The sequence below is a fragment of the Bos javanicus genome, chromosome 1, assembly GCF_032452875.1.
Source record: "Bos javanicus breed banteng chromosome 1, ARS-OSU_banteng_1.0, whole genome shotgun sequence".
In the NCBI taxonomy this organism is placed as follows: domain Eukaryota; kingdom Metazoa; phylum Chordata; class Mammalia; order Artiodactyla; family Bovidae; genus Bos; species Bos javanicus.
In genome coordinates, this window is record NC_083868.1 from 95,853,307 (window position 1) to 95,876,139 (window position 22,833).

Sequence of the window (22,833 nt, forward strand, 5' to 3'; positions counted from 1 at the left end):
TCTTGAAGAGGTAGTAGATAAGGTTCAGACAGCATATGGCCAGATTAGGGGTGCCCTGAAGTGCTGGTCTTGTTCATTTCAACCTGATCCTGGAGGTATTAGTGAACTGTGGACTTTTTTTTGGTCATCTGAGAGGAAACATGATATACGAATGTTTTATGAAGGCAGAGGATGGATGGTTGGATGGCATCACCGACTCTATGGACATGAATTTGAGTAACCTCCAGGAGTTGGTGACGGACAGGGAAGTCTGGCGTGCTGCAGTCCATGGGGTTGCAAAGAGTCAGACACAACTGAGTGACTGAACTGAACTGAACCTAGATCAGAGTTTCCCAAATTGGGTTTTGCCTGTGAAATGCTAGTAGCTATTCCACAAAAAAAAAGGTTTCATGGACAGAAAAGTTTTTGCAGATTTTTAAAATATAGGACTTCTCAATGCCTTTGTGATGTTGGTGTGTACATCATGGAATCACTAAGACTAAATATGCTATGTGCATTTCAAGCTTAACTGATGTAGGATCTCTCATTCTGTGACATGTCTATTTCAATTTTTCCAAACAAACACACTTTGAGACCTAAAATTTATACATGTGAAAACAATACTAGAAAGAGAATGAGAACAAGGAGACAAGTAAAGAGATTGCTATAATAAATCCTAGAATACACTAATTTTGTATTTATAAATTGATATTCTCTTTCTTAAAGAAGATTCCTCCATTGTTTAAAAGCGTTAGACCTCACAAAACATCTACTGGTTGCCAGTAGATGTTTTCAGAACTGCCAAAATAACTCCAGTTGTGAAAACAGTGGGTATGGCCAGACAAGTGTGTCTTTTTGAAGACAGGAAAATCTGAGAGGACCAGACGCTGAGGAAAAGAAAGGAAATTATACTGCTCCATTTCTCCTTTTCTGTAAAGTTCTGACCACAGCGCTGTTTCACTTCACATTACTTACTGGCTGTAAACATTATTCATCTTGTTCTAGACATTGTTGTCAAGTTATGAACGTCTAGTGCTTAGAGGTTGAAAACAATAGCCTAGTCCAATCCTTGGTTTTCCAGAGAATCCAGAAGATAGCAGGGAGTTAGGACCTGGCTGTGTAGGAGGCTACTTAATTTTTAAAGAATTTGTTGTCATATTTTCAAACCTTTCTCTCAGCTACCAAGTGGCAATAGACAAATGACTATTTGAGAAATTTAATAAAATTCTTCCTTAAGTTTATTCTTTTTAACATTGATTTTAACACAGTTGTTGGTTGTTGTTTTTTTTTAACATAGTTTGTTGTTCATAATGTAATTTAGAGACCACAAGCTTACTTAACTGAAAAGGAGTGATGTAATATAGCAAGGGGAAGGGGCAGATTCTAGAGTCAGACTGTATTCAAGTTTCTGTTTCACTACATACGAGCTGTATAACCTTGGGACAATTATTTCACCTCTCTTAATGCATTTCCTTCATCTTTAAAACAGAAATCAGAATAGTACCTGTCTCATAAGGTTGTGGTGATAGTTAAAGAAATTAATCCATGCAAATCACCTAGAAGAATACACGTGTCTGAATTATGTCAATATTAGCTACAACCTTCAGGCATTCCCTAGTGTTTTCAAAAGTTTGCAGTGAAGAAGTTGACGTTTCTCTGGATGGGTCACAGGTTAGTTCTGGATACAAAAATCTTTATACTGTTTGTACCATATATGTTGAAATGGAGAAAAAGAACATTGGAGACAATAAGGTAAAGAAATTCATGCTGCTCTTTCATCTGCAGAAGAGAACCCAGTTATTTGATTTTTTAACACAAAAATGTTGAGCCCAATCACCCTGAGGCACATACTACTGGTAATTCCAGCTATATGCACAGCTGTTGCAGACGACTGACACAGCCAACCAAGGAGACTAGAGCTCCCGCAGGCAGAATGGAGACCTGCCCCCACCAGCATGAATTTCTGCTTCTAAAAAAAGCCACCCAGTCCTGAGATCTGACTTCAGCCACTTCCACTGACACTTAAATAATCTCAGTTGTTTCCTCTCAGTGTTGTGTGTTCCCAAAGCTTGCCAAGAGCACTTGGACCAGACATAGCAGGAAAAAGGCATGGGGCGGCGGGTGGGAGGAAAGATGATTCTGAAACTGCCTATGCACAGAGTTTATAAAAGAACTTGTTTTCTCCCTAAAAAGAACAAACTAGGTTCCTGAATGCTATCATTTCCATTTACGATAAATGATCGAGACAGAAGATATCTGACCTGTCTATTAAGATAAAAGAAAGCGCTTGATGCCAAATTAGCATCAACGTGGAATCGATACATGAAATAATACCTTTTATTAAATTGGGCAGCTTACAGTAGAAGAGTCATTTCTTAGTCATTGCCAAGAAGTCCTATGAAAGTGAGGGAAATAATCCACTGGAGCCTTGTCTTCAATCTCTCTGTCTATTAAAAGAAAAGAAAAAATATATATAGGCAAATGTAATTGGCATTCCAATTATATGATTGGAAGAATTTGCTCTTCCACTTGGGAAAAATGTCCAAATGACACTCCAAAGGATGTCAGTGTAGGAATCAAAGTTTCAAAGAACAGCAAAATGTTTTGTACACTGATAGAACAAAGTAGATGCTAGTAAAGAGGGAAAAATAGCCACTTGGCATTTCTAAGGAGGTTTCTTAACCTGGAAGCTGTTTTCCATTTACAGACCAGGTCCTCATATGTAAGACTTCTGCGCACGTCTCTGTGGGTCTTGGCTGGCTGAAGCCGCATGAGCTGGGGGTGTTCACCCTGTGCCCAGCATTGCACTGATTTGTGGATTATCTCATTTTGTACTTACCAGTCTTTAAGTGGTGTTCTCTTTGACCCCTTATTTTTACATATGAGGAAACTTAAGGCTTTGAGAGGTTAAAATAACACAATGAGTAATGGAGGGGATGAAACTGGATTTTTAGCAGTCTGACTCCAGAGCCTGAGGCCATAGCTGCTCAGCAGAGAGACTGTCTCCAGTAAGCCCCAGGATGGTTGCAACCACCAAGGGCCCCAGCAAGGCAAAGCTGCATGGCATGCTTGCCTTTTGAGATCATCCTTTGTGGCTACAGACCCAAATCCAGCCCCAGTTCTCCTTTTGCTTCATTCTGGCTTCCAAGAACTCTCAACTATATGTTTTTTCCTAGGACTTCTCTCCCTTAAGTCTTGTTCTTCAAAAAGTATATTCTCTTCCATCCCTTCACCCTCAAGTTTAACTTTTCACTATTGCTCAGGCCAAAGGATCATCCTCTTGGAATAATGACATACTGTGATGTGTGTGTTGATGACATTTGACTATAGGTGAATGGTTCTTAGAAGGAGGAGGTTGAAATTCCCTGTGATCCAGTGGCTAGGACTCCATACTTTCACTGCAGAGGGCCCAGTTTTGATTCCTGGTCAGAGAACTAAGATCCCACAAGCTGTGCAGCATGGCCAAAAAAAAAAGGAAGAATTTGGTAGTCTGAGGCAGATTCTTGAACAAAGTCCATTTCTGCAGTTTCTTGCCTGCAATGCTTCTCAACACAGACTGGAAGAATGAGGCTCAATAATCTGACCACTTCTTTTCTCTCCCTGACCCATGCCACTTCTGAGCTGCAACATGGAGGCCAACTTCTGTATGAAAGAAAAAAAAAAAAAGTACTTTTGTTCTGTGATTGACTTGGGAGTTCAGAGAAATAAAAAGGAATTAAGATATATACTGGATTGATAGGGAATAAAAGCATTACAGTAAGAGAACAGGAACTAGGGACAAATACAAAGAACGTTTTGAAAGTTTTCCTTCAAGAAGAGATTTCTGCATTTTAGTCCACATATTCAGCTTGAGCCCACTACATGTAAGGGGATTAGAGCTGATGGATAAAGAGAAGTCTATCCTTTAAGTCAAAAAATAGGACACAGTACGAAGGAAAATGACTGGTTCTAGTTACAGTCTGAGGCTAAAGCACAGAATTAGAAATATGTCCTTCAAAAAGGGCATACATGTACCTTAAAATTGTGTATTCAAACTTGAGATTTGAAAAGCATGGGTTAGATATGAATCTCAATATACTTGGGGCAGTAAGATCAGCCACATTTCTGTGTATAAGAGGGGGAGTTTGAGGTTTGTCTCAGTTACATTGGTTTGAAACAGACATGTTAAGACAAGTTGGTCAGGTCAGTTAAGAAAAGAAGTGAGTAAATCTTAAATTTAAAACAAAAGTAAGTCAATCAAAATGTCTTTGGCTTTCTTGCTAGTTTTTTTACAAATTTTCTAGCTTATCAATCATTTAAAGCAGTTGAGTTGATTTGTACATAACCTTAGGGCCCCTGGTTTAGTGGTAAAAGAGAAATTCATATTTTTAATTATCTTGTGGTGATAAATAGATTTTAGCTAATCAAAATCATAATAAATGAGTAATAGTCTCAAGTAATTTTTTCCTGTATTATTTGAAGGATATGTTCAAGTTTAACCAAAAATGATAACTTTTTTAAGTTAAATGAGTTTTCATTTTGAGAAAATGATACAGATTTGGATTCAGACAATAAGATACATAATGTTAAACCTCCTCAGGGTGTAGATAACCATCTACCTTGTATGGTTTTATAGGCATCAGGGGTGGGGCTTCCCTTTATTTATGCTCTCCCACAGGCTAATGACAAAATGGTCTTCTTTTGGCTTACAAATGTACTTATTATAAACGTTTAACTGCTTCTAGAAAGGAAAACATTTACCATTATCCTTCACAGGAAAGATGGCAGATACATGACCTTCATGCTTTCCCTCCTGGCCGCCATTCGCCATTAACCCAGATTTCTTCCCCCATGTGTCTAGTTCCAAGAATCCACTTTTCAACATAGCTGTCCAGGAAACCACTTGGAATCAGTTAGACTTGACCTTTGAGTTGACTCTTGCTCGACACTCCTGATTTATATCTAATGTGAATAAGTTTATTAAATCTTTGAAGGAGCAAATTTGGAAACTGAGAAAGTAAAGAAAGTGTAAGGTGTTTGGATATGAGGGCAAGACTGGACATTACCACCAAGGGTAGTATATAAACTTTGCTCATAACATTTCAGGGTGGTGTGTGTGTGTGTGTGTGTGTGTGTGTGTTAGTCACTCAGTCGTGTCTGAGTCTTTGCGAGCCCATGGACTGTAGCCTGCCAGGTTCTTCTCTCCATGGGATTTCCCAGGCAAGAATACTGCAATGGATTGCCATTCCTTTCTCCAGGGGATCTTCCCAACCCAGGGATTGAACCCGGTCTCCCATATTGCAGGCAGATTCTTTACCACCTAAGCCACCAAGGAAGCCTTTAGAAAGGTAGATCTACCATATATCAAATATCTACTGTGTGCTGTATAACAATGCTTTGTGTTTGTCATGCCGTTTTTTTTTCTTTACAGCAGCTCTGTGTGGGAATGTGTGGGTAGACAAGTGTGTGTGTATGAGAGAGAGAAAAACAGGGACAGACAGAGCAATCTCAAGTGTTCAAAGGAGGAAATCAAGCCTCCATGATATTAAAATGACTTGTTCAAGGCAAAGAGCTAGTAAGTGCAGAGTGATAGTGCAGGCCTCAAGTGTTCCTACCTTTCCAGTACACTCTGCAGTTTTACACATTGTTGACAAAGTAATATAGAATTGTATCAGGATGTGTGGCCAAAGAATCTGCTCAAGATGACCTGCATTTTCAGAGCCATGCACCTTAGCAGCAAAACTCAACATAAATTTGAGTGAAGAAAGAATTGAAACCTCTATTTTTTTAACCTTTGTTATTTATGCTGATGAACAGTAATGGTGAAGATTATGTGAATCAAGATACTTTCCAGTGTGCATTATATTTATCTAAGTTTACCTTGTAAGTTTCCTTCTGAGATATTTGACTATTCTTGCTAATAGTTAAATTTTCTAATTTCATTATACATACTCATCAGATAGCATTAAATAAATGCTTTTTGGGGAGCTATATTATAATAAGTACTTCATAATGAATAAAGAAATACATTCTGAGCATGGCACAATCAGTTTTAGTATTAGGTTTGGATTTCAGTAGTCTTATATCAGTATGTGCAATTTTTAAAGTTATTGATTAAAGCAAGAATTTTACCAGACCTTTTATTTGTAACAGACATAAAACTGATTTTGTATTGGATCATTTTATAAATTTCTAGTAAGTATGGGCTATTCTTTTATTTTCAATTTCAGTTGACCTCAAGAGGAACAGTTTCAGTACTCATTTCAAATCAGGATTAGTGAATATATTTTTTATAGTGATTCTTCTATGATAACATTCTATTGCTTAAGGAAAGTCAAGTAATAAGTATTTATTGAGCACCTACTATATGCCCAACAGTATACTGAAACAGTGGTTAGAGTGCTGAAAAAAATTACAACCAATGGATTCTTAGTGTTGAAAAAGCCTTCCATGTGGCCAGACTATAGCATAGCTATAGTCAGAAGCATCTATGGAATGATCTGCTACAGCTCAAATGCATCCCCTAAGGTTCTCATTAATAACAACAAACACTTATGTACCACTTACTAGGTGCTCAGCCTCTTTCTGCAAACTGCACAGTAATTCTTGGAATCCTCTTATAACCTTGCAAAGTGGATACTCAGTTTTATAGAACAAATCTGAGGCACAAAGAGGTTAAGGAACTTGACCGAGATGAAAGCCACTAGGTGGTTGAGCTGAGCTTTGAACGCGGGCAGTCTCACTGTGCATTCATGTATTTACCATATACTAGGTGTCTGAGCTGGAAGCTCTTATTGTAATCCAAGTGGGAGCAGGTGAGTGTCTGAAGAGAGGGAGGCGGTATGAATGAGAAACTTGATAGTTGAAGTGACACATCAAGGATCAGTTAATTAAAATCAGAATCAAGGTTAAGTGTCTAAATGAATCTATTTGTATTTTAGAATGTATTATTCTGAAATTTGCCAACAAAGATCTGTATAGTCAAAGCTATGGTTTTTCCAGTACTCATGTACAAATGTGAGAGTTGAACCATAAAGAAGGCTGAGTGCCTAAGAATTGATGTTGAACTATGGTGCTGGAGAATACTCTTGAGACTCCCTTGAACAGCAAGGAGATCAAACCAGTCAATACTAAAAGAAATCAACCCCTTAGGAATATTCCTTGGAAGGACTGACTGATGCTGAAGCTGAAGCTAAAATACTTTGGCCACCTGATGTGAAGAGCTGGCTTATTGGAAAAGATTGGAAAACAACCTCATGCTGGGAAAGACTGAGGACAGGAGGAGAAAGGGGTGACAGAGAATGAGATAGTTGGATGGCATCACCGACTTGATGGACATGAGTCTGAGCAAAGTCCAGAAGACAGTGAAGGACAGGGAAGCCTGGTGTGCTGCAGTCCATGGTGTCACAAAGAGTCAGACACGACTTAGCAAATGAACAACAGCGGTTCTGAACAATATGTATTTGAGGGAAAAGAGTAATTACATTATCAAGTCAGAGCTAGGGTGACCATATCATATGATTCAAACCAGGACACTTTTGAGAGTAAAAGTGTTATTAATACACCAGAATTCTGGTATAATTGTGGGGCCATCATGGAATGAAGAGTACAAACGGCCACCCTACTCACAGCCACCGAAAGAGATGCTTCTGAAATGCTCTTTTTAGAAACCACAACCTCCTGATTTCCAGTCATGAGTGAAAATAATCCTGGGTGGAAGAGCATATATTGAGGACTGGATTTCCAGCTGGGCTTCTTTATTGTGGATTATATCTAAGGACCAGTTCCCTATCCACCTTCTCTCCCTCAGTGCACACATGTCACACAAGCCACTGTGATCAATTAGCTGTTTGGAAGAAAAAAGGTGGACTTCATTGTATTAATTCCTCTGGTATCATCTCCATTGTCTTACATTTGCTCATTTCTGATTGCTGCCTTATAGTTACTCCGCTCTGCTGCTGATTGGTCTGCTGGTATCAAGTACCATGAAGAATCCATCCATGCTGCTTACGTCTATGTGATAGAGAACAGCAAGCACTATATCTATATAGAAGTAAGTCTTTTTGAAACGTTTATTTCTTTATTGGCTGAATTGGGTCTTAGTTGTGGCATGTGGGACCTTGGTTGTATGATGTGGTGTCTTTTTGTTGTGGCACATGGACTCTCTAGTTGTGACACGCAAGCTCTGTAGTTGTGGCACACAGGCTCCAGAATGTCTGGGCTCATAAATTGCAGCCCACAGGCTCACTTGCTCCATGGTATGTGGGACCTTAGTTGCCCGACCGGGGATGGGACTTGCATCCCCTGCATTGCAAGGTGGACTCCTAGCTTCTGGACCACCAGGGAAATCTCTAGAAGTAAGTCTTGTTCCTTAAATTGGTATGACAATCTGCCTTCCTGTAATATCACACAAAGAGTGCAGAGTCCCCACTCAGGACTTGTTCCATTAATGAGCGCACGTTAAGATGTGAAGAGGTCACCTGAAATTTGACTTCCCTGGCATACCTGACATTCACTCTGCATTTTCATTAACTTGGGACTCTAATAGAAATTCCCCAAGTCCTTATTATCAGAATGTATCAATTTATAATGTTATTAGCCAGAAATATCCCACCATGGAGATGTAAGTTTTGATCTGGCTTGAGTTGGAGGGTGTAAAGATGAGGCGCGTGCTGCCTCAGGAGAGCACATGCAGGGGTAAGCTGTTAACCGGTTAACATAGAGACCACTGGATGCCATGGTTCAGGGATGTTGGAGCGGGGAGAGGCAGGAAAAGGAACATGGAAAAGGGAGAAGTAAGAATATTGAGGGCAGGTACCACCTTCTTCAATTCCGTGTCAACTACTATTCGTTATAAAGCTTTTTCAGATCCCAGAGTTTGTGTGTAGAGACTAGGAGAAAATCTGCAGGTACTAGTTTGGGAACCTTAATCGTACTTCAAAGTAGATCTGAAGCCAGCTGTGAACACTTGGAATAGCCTTTAAAAATAAAAAGTCGTGACCATGGAAAAATAGCTCAGAGCACATCTATCCTCTTTATTTTAGTCTTTTCTTTCCCACTGAATTTTAAAACATGTGTGGTGAGGGACTTCCCTGGCAGTCTAGTGGTTAAGACTGTGCTTTGCAATGCAGGAGTTGTGGGTTCCATCCCTGGTTGGGGAGTTAAGATCTCACATGCCCGCATGGCCAGAGAACCAAAACATAAATCAGAAGCAATATTGTAACAAATTCAATAAATAGATGGGGTTGCTGGGGAAAAACATTCTAGCCCCACTTTCCTTCTCCTTGAATCCTAGCCCTTCCCTTCCATGAGGTAATAGTTCATTAAAGGCAAGTGAGAAAGAATTGGAGCTTAATTTATTTCATAGGCCTAGAGAAAGAGAAGGCTGATTAAAAATATTAGCAGGCTACATTTAGTGTGGTATCCTGGATGGGATCATACAACAGAAAATGGACATTAGTGGGAAAATTAGTAAAATCTGAATAAAGTCTAGAGTTTAATAAAACTGTTAGTATTACAATTTTAACAATTGTTCAATACGAATGCAAGATGTTAATGGCTGGTTCATCCATTGCCCTGCATGCTTTTTTTGCTTTGTCTCTTTTTCATAGATTAAATCCGCTTTTCTTTGTAATGTTACCATGGCAGTAAACAAGGTCAGTAATGCCATGTGCCATGCACATGGCTATGGACTTAAACTTGGTTGAAATGCCTGTAGCCAGAGTAGGCGGTTGGCATGCACCCTCCTGTATCCAAAAAAGGAGAAGTTGAAGGACGTGAGTGTGTGTTACAGCTGCTGAGGAATGCTAAGCTTCTCTGTGATAGGAATTCAAAGAACAAACATGGTTTGGTAGCCCCTGAGATTTTGATTATTTGCTGCCCTAAAGTGGAAACATATTCTCAAATGAGTTTTTGAGCAAAGACTTCTTCTAAGTTTGTCTTTTGGAAGCTGTTAACAGATTTATGCACTGAAATTTAAAAGCTTGTGCAATAGTAAAAATTATAATGTGGCCAAAGGATGATAATCCTATTTTGAGTTATTGCCTATTTATTACTTTATCTTAAGATGATTAGCAGAGGTTACTCTGTGATGACTATACTTATAAATTACAGGTGTGTTAAAACAATCTGTATAGTAAATCGAATATGTAATATTCATAATATTTGTACCTAATTTTCAACAATCCTTTATGCAGCAGCTAAATCTTTCATACCGTTATAATAATAATCTTGTACCTGGTTTTTTTTTAGTAACAGTTTTAAATAATGATGCATGAATTTATAAGCAGAAGTACTTAAAGCAAAAAAAAAAATATTTCTCTTTCCATCTTATTGATTGATTTATATAGTACAACATACTTGCAAGAGAGATTTATAACTACTTAAAATAGAAGTTCAGGAATAGTAAGAGAACTAAACAAATGTGATAAGGCCAAAGAAGATAATAGGAAATAGTGGAGAAAATTAAACCAGGGTTCTGCCATCTACCCTGTTCAGAAAGTAAACTTAGCATGAGATAGAATGTTTGCCAATATAGGATTTTTGATCATAAGCATCTACACAGTATGTCTGGAAAACCTGATTTCCCTACTAAGTTCAGAATGTTCCTACCATTCTAAAAACTTAATCTACAAGGAATTTGCATAATTACACAATTGTTTAGCTTTCTACTTGACTAAGATGATATGTTGCTGTTGTTCAGTCACTAAGTTGTGTTCAACTCTTTGTGACCCCATGGACTGCAGCGCACCAGGCTTCCCTGTCCTTCACTATCACCTGGAGTTTGCTCAAACTCATGTCCATTGTGTCAGCGATGCCATCCAACCATCTCATCCTCTGTCATCCCCTTCTCCTCCTGCCATCAATCTTTCCCAGAATTAGGGTCTTTTCCAATAAGTCAGCTCTTTGCATCAGGTAGCCAAAGCATTGGAGCTTCACCTTCAGCATCAGACCTCCCAATGAATATTCAGGGTTGATTTCCTTTAGGATTGACTAGTTTGATCACCTTGCAGTTCAAGGGACTCTCAAGAGTCTTGTCCAGCACCCAGTTAGAAATCATCAATTCTTCGGCGCTCAGCCTTCTTTATGGTCCAACTCTCACATTTGTATGTGACTACTGGAAAAACCATAGCTTTGACTAGACAGACCTTTTTTGGCAAGGTGATATCTCTGCTTTTTAATATTCTCTCTAAGTTTCTCACAGCTTTTCTTCCAAGGAACAAATGTCTTTTAATTTCATGGCTTCAGTCACCATCTGCAGTGATTTTGGAGTCCAAGAAAATAAAATCTGTCAGTGTTTCCACTTTTTCCCCATCTATTTGCCATGAAGTGATGGGACTGAATGTCATGATCTTAGTTTTCTAAATGTTGAGTTTCAAGCCAGCTTTTTCACTCTTCTCTTGGGCTCTTAGTTCTTCTTTGCTTTCTGACATTAGAGTGGTATCATCTAGAGAATGGTGCAACAGAGGACAAGATGGTTGGATGGCATCAATGATTCAGTGGAAATGAGTTTGAGCAAACACCAGGAGATGGTGAAGGAAAGGGAAACTTGACATGCTGCAGTCCCCATGTGGTTGCAAAGAGTTGGACAAGACTTAGTGACTGAAAGACAAAAACAGCAACAAATTTGCATATCTGAGGTTGTTGATGTTTCTCCCAAGATCTTGATTCCAGCTTGTGAATCTTCCAGCCTGGCATTTTGAATGATGTATACTGCATACAAGTTAAATAAGCAGGGTGACAATATACAGCCTTGACCTACTCCTTTCCCAATTTTGAACCAGTCCATTGTTCCATGTCCAGTTCTAACTGTTGCTTTTTGACCTGCATACAGGTTTCTCAGGAGATAGATAAGGTGGTCTGGTATACCCATCTCTTTCAGAACTTTTCACTTTGTTGTGATCCACATAGTCAAAGGCTTTAGCATAGTCAATGAAGCCAAAGTAGGTATTTTTCTGGAATTCCCTTGCCTTATCTATAATCCAATGGATATTGGCAATTTGGTCTGTGGTTTCTCTGCCTTTTAGAAATCCAGTGTGTACATCTGGGAGTTCTTGGCTCATGTACTATTGAAGCCTAGCTTGAGGGAGTTGAGCATTACCTTGCTAGCATGTAAGCCCAATTTTATGGTAGTTTGAACATTCTTTGGCATTGCCTTTCTTTGGGATTGGAATGAGAACTGACCTTTCCCAGTCCTGTGGCCACTGCTGAGTTTTCCAAATTTGCTGGCTTCTTGAACACTTTCACAGCATCATCTTTTAGGATTTGAAATAGCTCAGCTAGAATTCCATCACCTCTACCAGTTTTGTTCATAGTAATGTTTCCTAATGCCCACTTGACTTCGTACTCCAGGATGTCTGGCTGTAGGTGTGACCACACCATCATGGTTATCTGGGTCATTAAGACCTTTTTTATTAGTTCTTCTGTGTATTCTTCCCACCTCTTTATAATCTTCTCTGCTTCTGTTAGGTCCTTGCTGTTTCTGTCATTTATTGTGCCCATCTTTGCCTGAAATGTTCCCTTGTTATCTCCAATTTTCTTGAAGAGATCTCTAGTTTTTCCATTCTGTTATTTTCCTGTATTTCTTTGCATTGTCCCCTTAAGAAGGCTTTCTTATCTCTCCTTGCTGTTCTCTGGAACTCTGCATTCAGTTGGATATATCTTTCCCTTTTTCCTTTGCCTTTCACTTCTCTTTTTTCTCAGCTATTTGTAAGGCCTCCTCAGACAACCATTTTTGCCTTTTTGCATTTCTTTCTCTTGAGGATGGCTTTGGTCACCACCTCCTGCATAGTGTTGTGAACCTTCATCTATAGTTCTTCAGGTACTCTGTCTACCAGATCTAATCCCTTGAATCTATTCACCACCTCCACTGTCTAATCATAAGGGATTTGGGATTTGATTTAGATCATACCTGAATGGTCTAGTGATTTTCCTACTCTCTTCAATTTAAGCCTGAATTTTGCAATAAGAAGCTCATGCTCTGAGCCACAGTCAGCTCCAGGTCTTGTTTTTGCTTACTGTATAGAGCTTCTTCATCTTTGGCTACAAAGAATATAATCAATCTGATTTCAGTATTGACCATCTGGCGATGTCCATGTGTAGAGTCTTCTGTTGTGTTGTTGGAAGAGGGTGTTTGCTATGACCAGTGCGTTCTCTTGGCAAAACTCTGTTGGCCTTTGCCCTGCTTTATTTTGTACTCCAAGGCCAAACTTAACTGTTACTCCAGATATCTCTTGACTTCCTACTTTTGCATTCCAACCCCCTATGATGAAAAGTACATCTTTTTTTGGTGTTAGTTCTAGAAGGTCTTGTAGGTCTTCATAGAACTATTCGACTTCAGCTTCTTGAGCATCACTGCTGGGGGCATAGACTTGGATTACTGTGATGTGGAATGGTTTGCCTTATGATTGGATTCAAACTATCTGGGACCCAGAGAAGCCCAATATTTTAGAAGAATTGGAAGTGGTAACAAAAAGTTGTGTGGAAGATGATATAAGTGATATTGTTTAGAACTGCATGAGACCCATAGTGAGATCAGGATCAGAACATATCTGCTCAGGGAAATATATATTTTTTTAATATCAGTGTAATTTTTTTATTATATACCACATTTTCCTTACATGCATACTTCTAAGATAGAAATTTATTATATAATTATCTCATTTATTTTGCACAGAACCAGTTTTTCATAAGCTGCTCTGATGACAGAGTTGTGTTCAACAAGATTGGCGATGCCATTGCTCAGAGGATACTTAAAGCTCACAGGTAAGCTTTTTAGCATTTTGGTAGAAGTTGTTACTGCAGATGTTCTTGCATTTACTGCTAAAATGACTTTCGAAAGCCCATTTTAAAAATACTGTCTTTTCCTAGCAGACATGACTTTTGTTCAGCTAGCAGTAGGTTATTGAGTCCTTAAATCTGCGTCAGTCGCTGAGAATTTTTGAGTCCATTTTTGAGGGACTCTGAATGCTCCCAGAGCAGCCATTTTTTCCTGGCCAGTCTCTTTCCCACGCATTAGACTTGTGATTTGATTTATTTAAAGGCAGACAGTGAGTTGTGTTCACTTAAAAATCAAAGCAAAAGAGTCAAAACATTTTCCCATGGGTTATATTAAAATTCTTGTTACCCTCTGTCTTTTTCAGCTCACGTGATTGTTGTCTTTAATAACACTTTTATTAAGATATAATTCACATACCATACAATGCACCCAAAGTGGACGATTCAGTCATTTTTAGTATACTCACAGGGTTGTGTGCAACCACCTCTGAATCAATTTTACAGTATTTTCATCACTCCAGAATGAAACTCCATACCTATTAGCAGTTACTGCCTATTCTTCCTTTTCTTAGCCCCTGGCAACCACTGATCTACTTTCTTTCTCTGTAGATTTGCCTGGTCTTTGTGGCATCTAGAAATGCCACATGTAAAGGGAATTATACAATATGTGGCCTTTTGTGACTTGCTTCTTTCACTTAGCTAAATGTTCTCAAGGCTTATCTGTGTTATAAAATGTATCAGTATTTCATTTATTTTTATTGTCAGGTAATATCCCATTATCTGTATATGTGTCATATAAAAGGACTTATCCATTCATCAGTTGGTAGATACTTGGTTTGTCTCTACTTCTTGGCTATTATAAATAAAACCACCATAAATATTCTGTACTGGTTTTTATGTGCAGACATGTTTTCTTTACTTTAGGGGTAAAATTACTGGATCATATGGTAACTCTATGTTTAACATTTTAAGGAACTGTCAGAATGTTTTCAAAAGTGGCAACACTATTTTACATTCCCCTAGTATATGAGGTTTCCAATTTTTCTGTATCATTACTAATAGTTACAATTATCTCTCTTTTTGACTATAGTCATCCTAGTAGATGTAAAATGGTATCTCATGTAGTTTTGATTTGAGTTTTCCTGGTGACTGATAATACTATTTTCTTATTTATTGGCCATTCATGTATTATCATTGTCCACTTTTAAATTAGGTTGTCTTTTTATTATTCAGTTTTAAGAGTTCTTTATATATTCTGCATACAAAGCAGATTTATGATTTGCAAATATTTTCTTCCATTCAGTGTGTTTTCTTTTTTACTTTCTTGATACTGTCCTTTGAAACACAAAAGTTTTAAATTCTGATGAAGTTCATTATCTTCATTTCCCTTTATTGCTTGTACTTCGGCTTCATAGCTGGAGAACCATTGTCTGGTCCAAAATCATGAAGATTTATCCTGTTCCCTTCTAAGAATGTTATAGTTTCAGCTCTTATAGTTAGGACTTGATTAATTTTGAGTTACTTTTTGTGTATGCTGTGAGATAGAGGTCTAACTTTGTTCTTTTGTATGTGGAATACTCAGTTGTTCAAGCAGCATTTTTGACAAGTCTATTCTTTCCCTGCTGAATTGTCTTGACATGTGCGACTAGCTCGTTTTATGACTGATTTCAGCTCTGTATAGGAACAGCAAAATACAGAAAATCACTGGTTGTGGTTTCATCACTCAGTTGTGTCCGACTGTTTGCAACCCCATGCACGGCAGCCCACCAGGTTCCTCTGTCCATGGGATCTCCCAGGCAGGAAACCTGGAGTGGATTGCTATTCCCTTTTCCAGGGAATCTTCCTGACCCAGGGATGGAACCCCGGTCTTCTGCATTGCAGGCAGATTCTTTACCAAGTAAGCCACCAGAGAAGCCCAAGAAAATCACTACATTTTATTGTTTCAATTCATTGAATGTATACAGTGGAGAATGTTAAGTACACATACATTTGGAGCTTAAACCATTTTTTGACTTCCAATGCCATGCAGTACTTTAATATCTTTTTTCACATAAAAATATGTGGGGCTTTTTAGACCTAAGAATAATTACAATGGCAACTACCAGCATTTTTAAAATATTCATTTATTTATTTACGGCTGTGCTGGGTCTTTGTTGCTGTATGGACTTTTCTCTAGTTGCGGCGAGTGGGGGCTGCTCTAGTTGCAGTGCATGGGCTTCTCATTGTGATGGCTTGTCTTGTTGTAGCACAAAGTCTCATTAGCTGTGGGTCCCAGGCTCTACAGCACAGGCTTAATAGTACCGGTGCACGGGCTTCATTGCTCCAGGGTATATGGGATCCTTCTGGATCAGGGATTGAGTCTGTGTCTCCTACATTGGCAGGCAGATTCTTTACCACTGAGCCACCAGGGAAGCTCACAGCACTTTATATAATTCACAATTTCTATCTACAGACTCATTGAATTTTCACAACTACTCTTGAAAGTAGATCATATAGTTTTGTTGTTATTATTGTTGCTGTACATTTTTATTTTTTTCTGTTTGATGCCTTTATTAGCATTTAATACTTTTTCATTTTTTTAGTGATTGGTCTGGGGATTGCAATATGTATCTTTTTCTTTGCCCCATTTTTAAAGTTAAAACAGATGGAAAAAAAAAAAAACAGATGAAAGAGGTGATGTGCTTTGTCTGGGACACTAACAGCAGAAGACAAAAACAGCTTTGAGGCCAAGTGTTTGGACTTCAGACCAAGGTCATCCCATAGCAGCTTGGCAACTTGGCTCCGTGCCCACTCATGTCCAACTCTACAATTCCATGGACTCTAGCCCACTAGGCTCCTCTGTCCATGGGATTTACCAGGCAAGAATACTGGAGTGGGTTGCCATTTCCTACTCCAGGGGATCTTCCCAATCCAGGAATCCAAAAGGCATCTCTTGCTTCTCCAGCACTGACAGGCAGATTATTTACCACTGCGCCACCTGTATCTCCCATTCATTGACAGGATTCCAGGCCACTTCAGGGTTGCTCCACATTGAGGCAAGCAGTTTGGGCCTTTATAACCTTGTCCTCCTGTTGACCGGTCATTGGATGTAGGCCGACTCCGGGAAATGGGTATGACCTTGAGTGAGGCAGGCTCCTTTGGCCTCTGGCGGTCAGTTCCTGAGAAGGACCACCCTGCATGAGTGGTGGGGGGAAGCAGCCAGCAGTCTCAGCAGCTGAGGTAATGGCTGTCTTGAGCCCACAGCGAGGGCCTCTGAGCAGTGCGGCGCAAGACTCACCCATGCTGCAGGATCCGTTCTACGCATCATAATCACCATTTCACAAAAACACAGAGGGCTTGGCTCCACTCCAGCCTTACTGGATCAGAATTTCCTGAAGGGGAACCCAGGCACTTTTATTTTATAAATGTTTACAAGTAATTCCAGGGCACAGCCAAGATGATGTAGTATTCATCTAGAACAGCATGCATGCATGCGTGCTAAGTTGGTTCAGTCGTGTTCAACTCTTTGCAACCCTATGTAGCCTTCCAGGCTCCTCTGTCCATGGGATTCTCCAGGCAAGAATACTGGGGTGAGTTGCCATGCCCTCCTCCAGGGGATCTTCACGTCTCAAGGATCGGACCTGTGTCTCTAAAGTCTCCTGCATTGTCAAGCAGGCTCTTTACCACCAGTGCCACCTGGGAAGCCCCTAGAACAGGATATATGGCTATAAATATTAATGACGGTCTGTGTTTTTACAGATGATCTTTATTCTTTGCCTTCTCAAATGCTTTTATTAAGAAAGTCACCATAAGACTGTTTCTGAGATAACTTAAAAACAGTCTGTTTACAGTTAAACATACAGAGAGATTCCTTGCATCCTTTTCAGTCTCCCAGTTTTAGGGAACAATTTTATGTTTACAAAACTGCATTATATTTCTGTCAACTCTTGCATTTTATTGATGCAGGAGTGTCCTCTTGGTCTCTAAAACACATTGAACAAAAAAGAAAAATAATTTTTTCATGAAATTGAAATAAGTCACAAAAATATATTTAGTTGACAAATGTGCTCATTGGGCTGAGCAGTGAATCATGAATTTTGGAGCTGTGATCAGCTAATCAGAGTAGGATGAATCTCAGCTTCGTTCATCCCAGTTAATAGTTCCCTATAGTATACGGTTTAATAAGTATCTGTAAGATTTGTTTTTAACTGTTCGGAACCTGAAAGGATATTTTTCCTTAGCATATTAATTTGTCTTCTGAAATTTGCACTTCTTCTAAAATTATAGCACTTTTTAGAGCTGGAAAGAACTTTAAGATATATTCTGATGGAACATTTCCCAGTGACCCTCGGATCCATGGTTAGAGAGCCTGGCAAGGTAGCATCTGTTGCAGATTTTATCTCATGCCTGGGAGTTCACAGAGGACATTAAAAATGGGCCATTTCAAGCTCATTCTGTAGAAACTGGGAAACGAAATCATCAGATTTCAGATTCGCTGTGTGTCATTTCACATTGATCTCACAATAGTCCCACTTGCTTCGACAGTCACTGCAAAGTGGCGTGTGTATCACTCACTCAGACTTCCAATGGGCACACACACGTATCCCGGAATCATATTTCACATTTCCCCCCTTCTCTGTGTCTCCACATTATTGTTCATTTCCTGTGTTAATTCCAAATTATAAAATATTTATTTATGGAATAATTTCAAACCTGTGAGCTTGTATTCTTAGGAAACAGGTGAAAAGAGGCTGTAGACAGCTTCCTTCTCACTGAGAGCCATCATGGGCCATCCCCAAGCTTACCCCTCTCTCTTCCTTCCACTCTTCTCAGTCTCAGAACTGCCCTGCCAGGGTCACATGCCTAGCAACAAGTATAATTTTGGCTGTTGGGAAAAGAATAGAATTCATCACAAAGCAGATGGAGGGAAACAGCAATCAGTATTCGGCCAGCCTGACCAAGGAACACAGGCTCTCTTCCAGAGCCCTCCCACCTTAGAGAGATCGGAGTCTTTAAATTGCTAACTATTCTACCAGCACTGGCAGCCCCACACCAGTTCCTATAATGAGTTCTCTGACCTCCTTACTTTTTCCTGGTTCCTTCTCAGCATCCATAATTCTTTACAGAACCAGGCCAAGCCTCCATGTTCTGATTCATAACCTAGAGCCTCAGAATATTGTTCACCAGTGCTGAACCAAAAATAGCTGTGGGAATCTCTGCAGAAAACAAAAGGTCTGCTCTAAAAACCAAAACTGTCCTGGAGGTGCGACCAGCTCTCAACCAGCTAGAATTCTGTCTTTGACAGCTCAAATAGGACTAGAGATCAGGGAGAAGAAATCATAATCCACAGCCTAACATTGGCACTTTGTACTATGTCTGAATAAGCCAAAAGACAGAGTATAACCGATTGATCCAACTAGAAAATGTAAAACCACGTATGCCACACATGGATGGTTTCTGAGGATGAAACCATTTTTGCTTATGGAACTTTCACATGCATGATTTTGCTGCCTTGGTAAAAAATTTGTAAGTGAAACAGTGCATTTTGCACCATTATCGCTACGAAGTTGACACATGCAGTGAAATAGGAAGTTGATTTAAATGCGTCTGTATTTTGATATTAAACTGCATTGGAAAATGCAGTTTTGAAAATTTCTCAAACTCTTCATGCTTCCTACAACTGTAGAATAGTGCCAGATGATGCTTACAGTTTGGCCATGAGTGATGGTGTGAGGAACCTCCTCTGGAGAATCTGAAAGTAATTGGGAACCGGATGTCTGGAGATCTGGGTTCTTCCCAGCTCTGTTGTCTACAGGCATATGACCTTTCGAATCTATCACTTCTGCCTTTCTGGGCACTCCATTTTTTTCACCAACAAGGAGAATAATAATATCTGCTTTACCTAACCCATATGAATAGATGTGAAAACAATTTGAAAACTGTCAAGGACCAGCTCATGTAAGAAATTACTATGTTATTTCCATGATATTCATCATCTGGAAATGTGCTAGCTCACACTAAAGTCGAGCAGGGATAAAGAATCACAATTCTCAAATCAACTGTTTATTGTTGTCGTTGTTCAGTCGCTAAAGTTGTGTCCAGCTCTTTGCAGTCCCAGCACACCAGGCTTCCCTGTCCTTCACTATCTCCCAGAGTTTGCTCAAACTCATGTCCATTGAGTCGGTGATGCCATCCAGTCATCTCGTCCTCTGTTGTCCCTTATCCTCCTTCAATCTTTCCCAGCCTTGGGGTCTTTTCCAATGAGTCAGCTCTCTACTTTAGGGGGCCAAAGTACTGGAGCTTCAACTTCAGCATCCTTCCAGTGAATACTCAGGGTTGATTTCCTTTAGGGTGACTGGTTCAACTATTTAGAAATTAATACTATTAATTTCTATCAATTATTTAGAAATTAATATTCATGTTAGAAACAAGCTTTTTCTTAAAGGGATGTTGAATGAGACCCATTTTAAATTACTAGATGACTATTGCTGAAGGACAACTTACTTTGGTTCCCTATGACTGGTGCTTCTTCATTTTGTGACAAGTAGAGGCACATGATTGAAATTCTGTCTAGAGGTGGCCTGCCAGAAATCTATAGCTGATTCCTCATAGGAATCAATTTTTGGATTCCTTATTATTGACTGGATTACACCTTCCTCCCAAATATAAAATAAAATGTATTCCAAAACATAATGTGAGTTCAGTTTTGCTTTAACTTTAGGCATTTGAAGGTGTACAAGCTTTCTAATTGAAATCACTGGTTGTTGATTGATTAATAATGTTATCAAATCACTTTTGAGTCATTCCAATCCAACATGCTTTTTATGCATTCCTTTATTTAATTCTTTCATCAGTTCTCACATGAAATGGCTGCAAATGATTTCCATTCTGTAGATGAGGCAGCTGAGGCCAAGAGTGATTATGGTAACTTGCCTACATCATACAGCTGTTGATGAGTGTAACCGGGGCTCAGATCATGTCTTTAGGACTTCAACTTGTGCTCTTTACCTTGTACCATTGTAGCTTGACTACAAAACTTTGCTCATTCCAGGGGAAGAGGAGGTGTTCTCATTTCTCCCAGAAATCTAGGAGAGATACTTTACCTTAATTTTTTTTTTAATCAGATGAACATTTTCTTTCGTTTTTTCAAAGTAATTGCTTGATAGATAAATATTTCTTAGGTTTAAAGAAAAATCTACATCCTATAATTACCATATCCTATAATTTGCGTACCAAGCTGAAAGAACACGTTGGGTATGTTTCAGAATCACTGTCTTAAAGAAATTTAAGCTGCAGTTACAATAAAAAAAAAGAATAAAAATATGAAATTTAAGTATGCCCATGGCTGGTTTCACATTTTACCTTGTGGGATAACCTCCAAATTGTTTAAAATTCCTGGAGAAGGGGTTACATTAAGGCAGAGATGACAGAATGTGGCAGGAGAAGTTTGGATTTAGATCATTTAGTTGCTCTTATTTGATTCCAAAAATTAGATAAATGGTTTCTCAGCAGAAAGATTAATACCAGGCAGAGGCCAGCAATCATTTTGAGTCTGAGCACATGCCTTGGCAGAGAGAGGAAAGAAAGGAAAGATTCTTTTTTTGAAATGAGAATGAAAATGACTGGGCTGTAGTGTAGTTTCATAAGAGATTTTTCCGAGTCTTATTTGAGACATCTTGTTTGCACTGAGGGACATGCCTGCCGAAGGTTATCAAGCCTAGACTGAAGTCTAAGTTACACATGCTGGACTAACCCTGAACATTCTTACATTTAAAAGTTTGCCATTTTGGGGGCTTCCTTGGTGGCTCGATTGTTGAAAAAAAAAAAAAAAAACCTGTCTGCCAATGCAGGGGACACAGTTTCGATCCCTGGTCTGGGAAAACCCCACATATTGTGGAGCAACTAAGTGCATGCACCACAGCTACTGAGCCCACGTACCTAGAGCCTGTGCTCCACGACAGAAGCCCACACATAGCAACTACAGAGTAACCCCTGCTCTCTGCAATTAGAGAAAGCCCACCCACAAGCAGCAATGAAGACCCAGCACAGCCATAAATAATACATAAAAATAAATTATTTTTTAAAAGCTTGCCATTTTCAAAAAACAACCAATGAAAAAAATTATGTGTGTTGCACACACAGTATGCAGTGTCCTATCTATAAAGTCTCACATATAATATGCAAAGTCGTGCTAAATAGAACCAGCATTTCTAGTGGACTAGCAATAATTTTCACCAACTCCTTCATTTGCAGATGAAAGAACTTGAAGTCCAGAAAGGTTTACTGCATTTGAAAAGATTTGCCAAACACAAAATAAAATGGGCCATGTCCCAAACCACAGAGAAGCTACAGAGACCAACTCTCCCATAACTGATACCACTGTAGAGTACAATTCTCCCCATAAAGAAACACGAAGCCCCAACCACAGTTATTATTTCTGGCAACATTCACTGCTGCAAAATCTACAACGAGAGGATTTATACCAGCTCTTGATGTTTATGGCAATGAAATATGATCTATAAATCTCAAATTCTCAAAAAGTAAAGTGTCTCGTCACAGGAGAAGCACAATGAGCTCCTCTGAGGCCGTCTTATAGATCCTGAGACCCTACTCTGAGCAGAAGACCCCTCTTCTGACTGCACCTTGCTGAGGGGGAGGGGAAGGAGGAGGGGATTCTACCTGAGAGAAGAGCAAGGAGGGAAGCCTGAGGAAAGCCACTGCTTGATTTAGGGCTCTGTTTTTAAAGGGACAGAGAGCATTCAGCAATCACAAAAATTGAAAATATTAGAGATCCCACATTCTCACCACCTGGACAATTTGCTTTTTATTTTCCTATTTTCTTTTTGGTCCATATTCATATATAGACATACTTTCTGAATTGTAATTTATTTCCTTTTCCCAAAACTCACTTGGAGTTCTGTCTCAAGTTTTACTTCTATACAATAGAAGGAAAATTAGTTTAGTTACTTCCTGATAAATGTGACCAAATTCAATGATTTGTGGTTATCTCTGCTTCATATTCAGTCCATCAGGATGCTCCCTGGTCTTTCCTCCTCTCCCACATTCTTGGTATAGACTCTCAGGGCCCTGGGTCGTTTGGAAAGGGCTCCTAGCGCTTAG

At 39.2% G+C, this 22,833-nt stretch overlaps 1 protein-coding gene across 9 annotated transcripts in view; it reads left to right on the forward strand.

The window, feature by feature from the left end:
- PLD1 (phospholipase D1) overlaps positions 1–22,833 on the forward strand; it is a 272,923-nt gene that overhangs the window by 152,375 nt on the left and 97,715 nt on the right. For all 9 annotated transcript variants that reach the window (XR_009736360.1, XM_061415861.1, XM_061415905.1 and 6 more), the window contains 2 exons: positions 7,901–8,011; positions 13,634–13,722. Coding sequence is in view for 8 of the 9 variants with exons in the window: in XM_061415861.1 (XP_061271845.1) it covers positions 7,901–8,011; positions 13,634–13,722 (200 nt within the window). In the remaining variant the exon portion in view is untranslated. The remainder of the gene's footprint in view (positions 1–7,900; positions 8,012–13,633; positions 13,723–22,833) is intronic.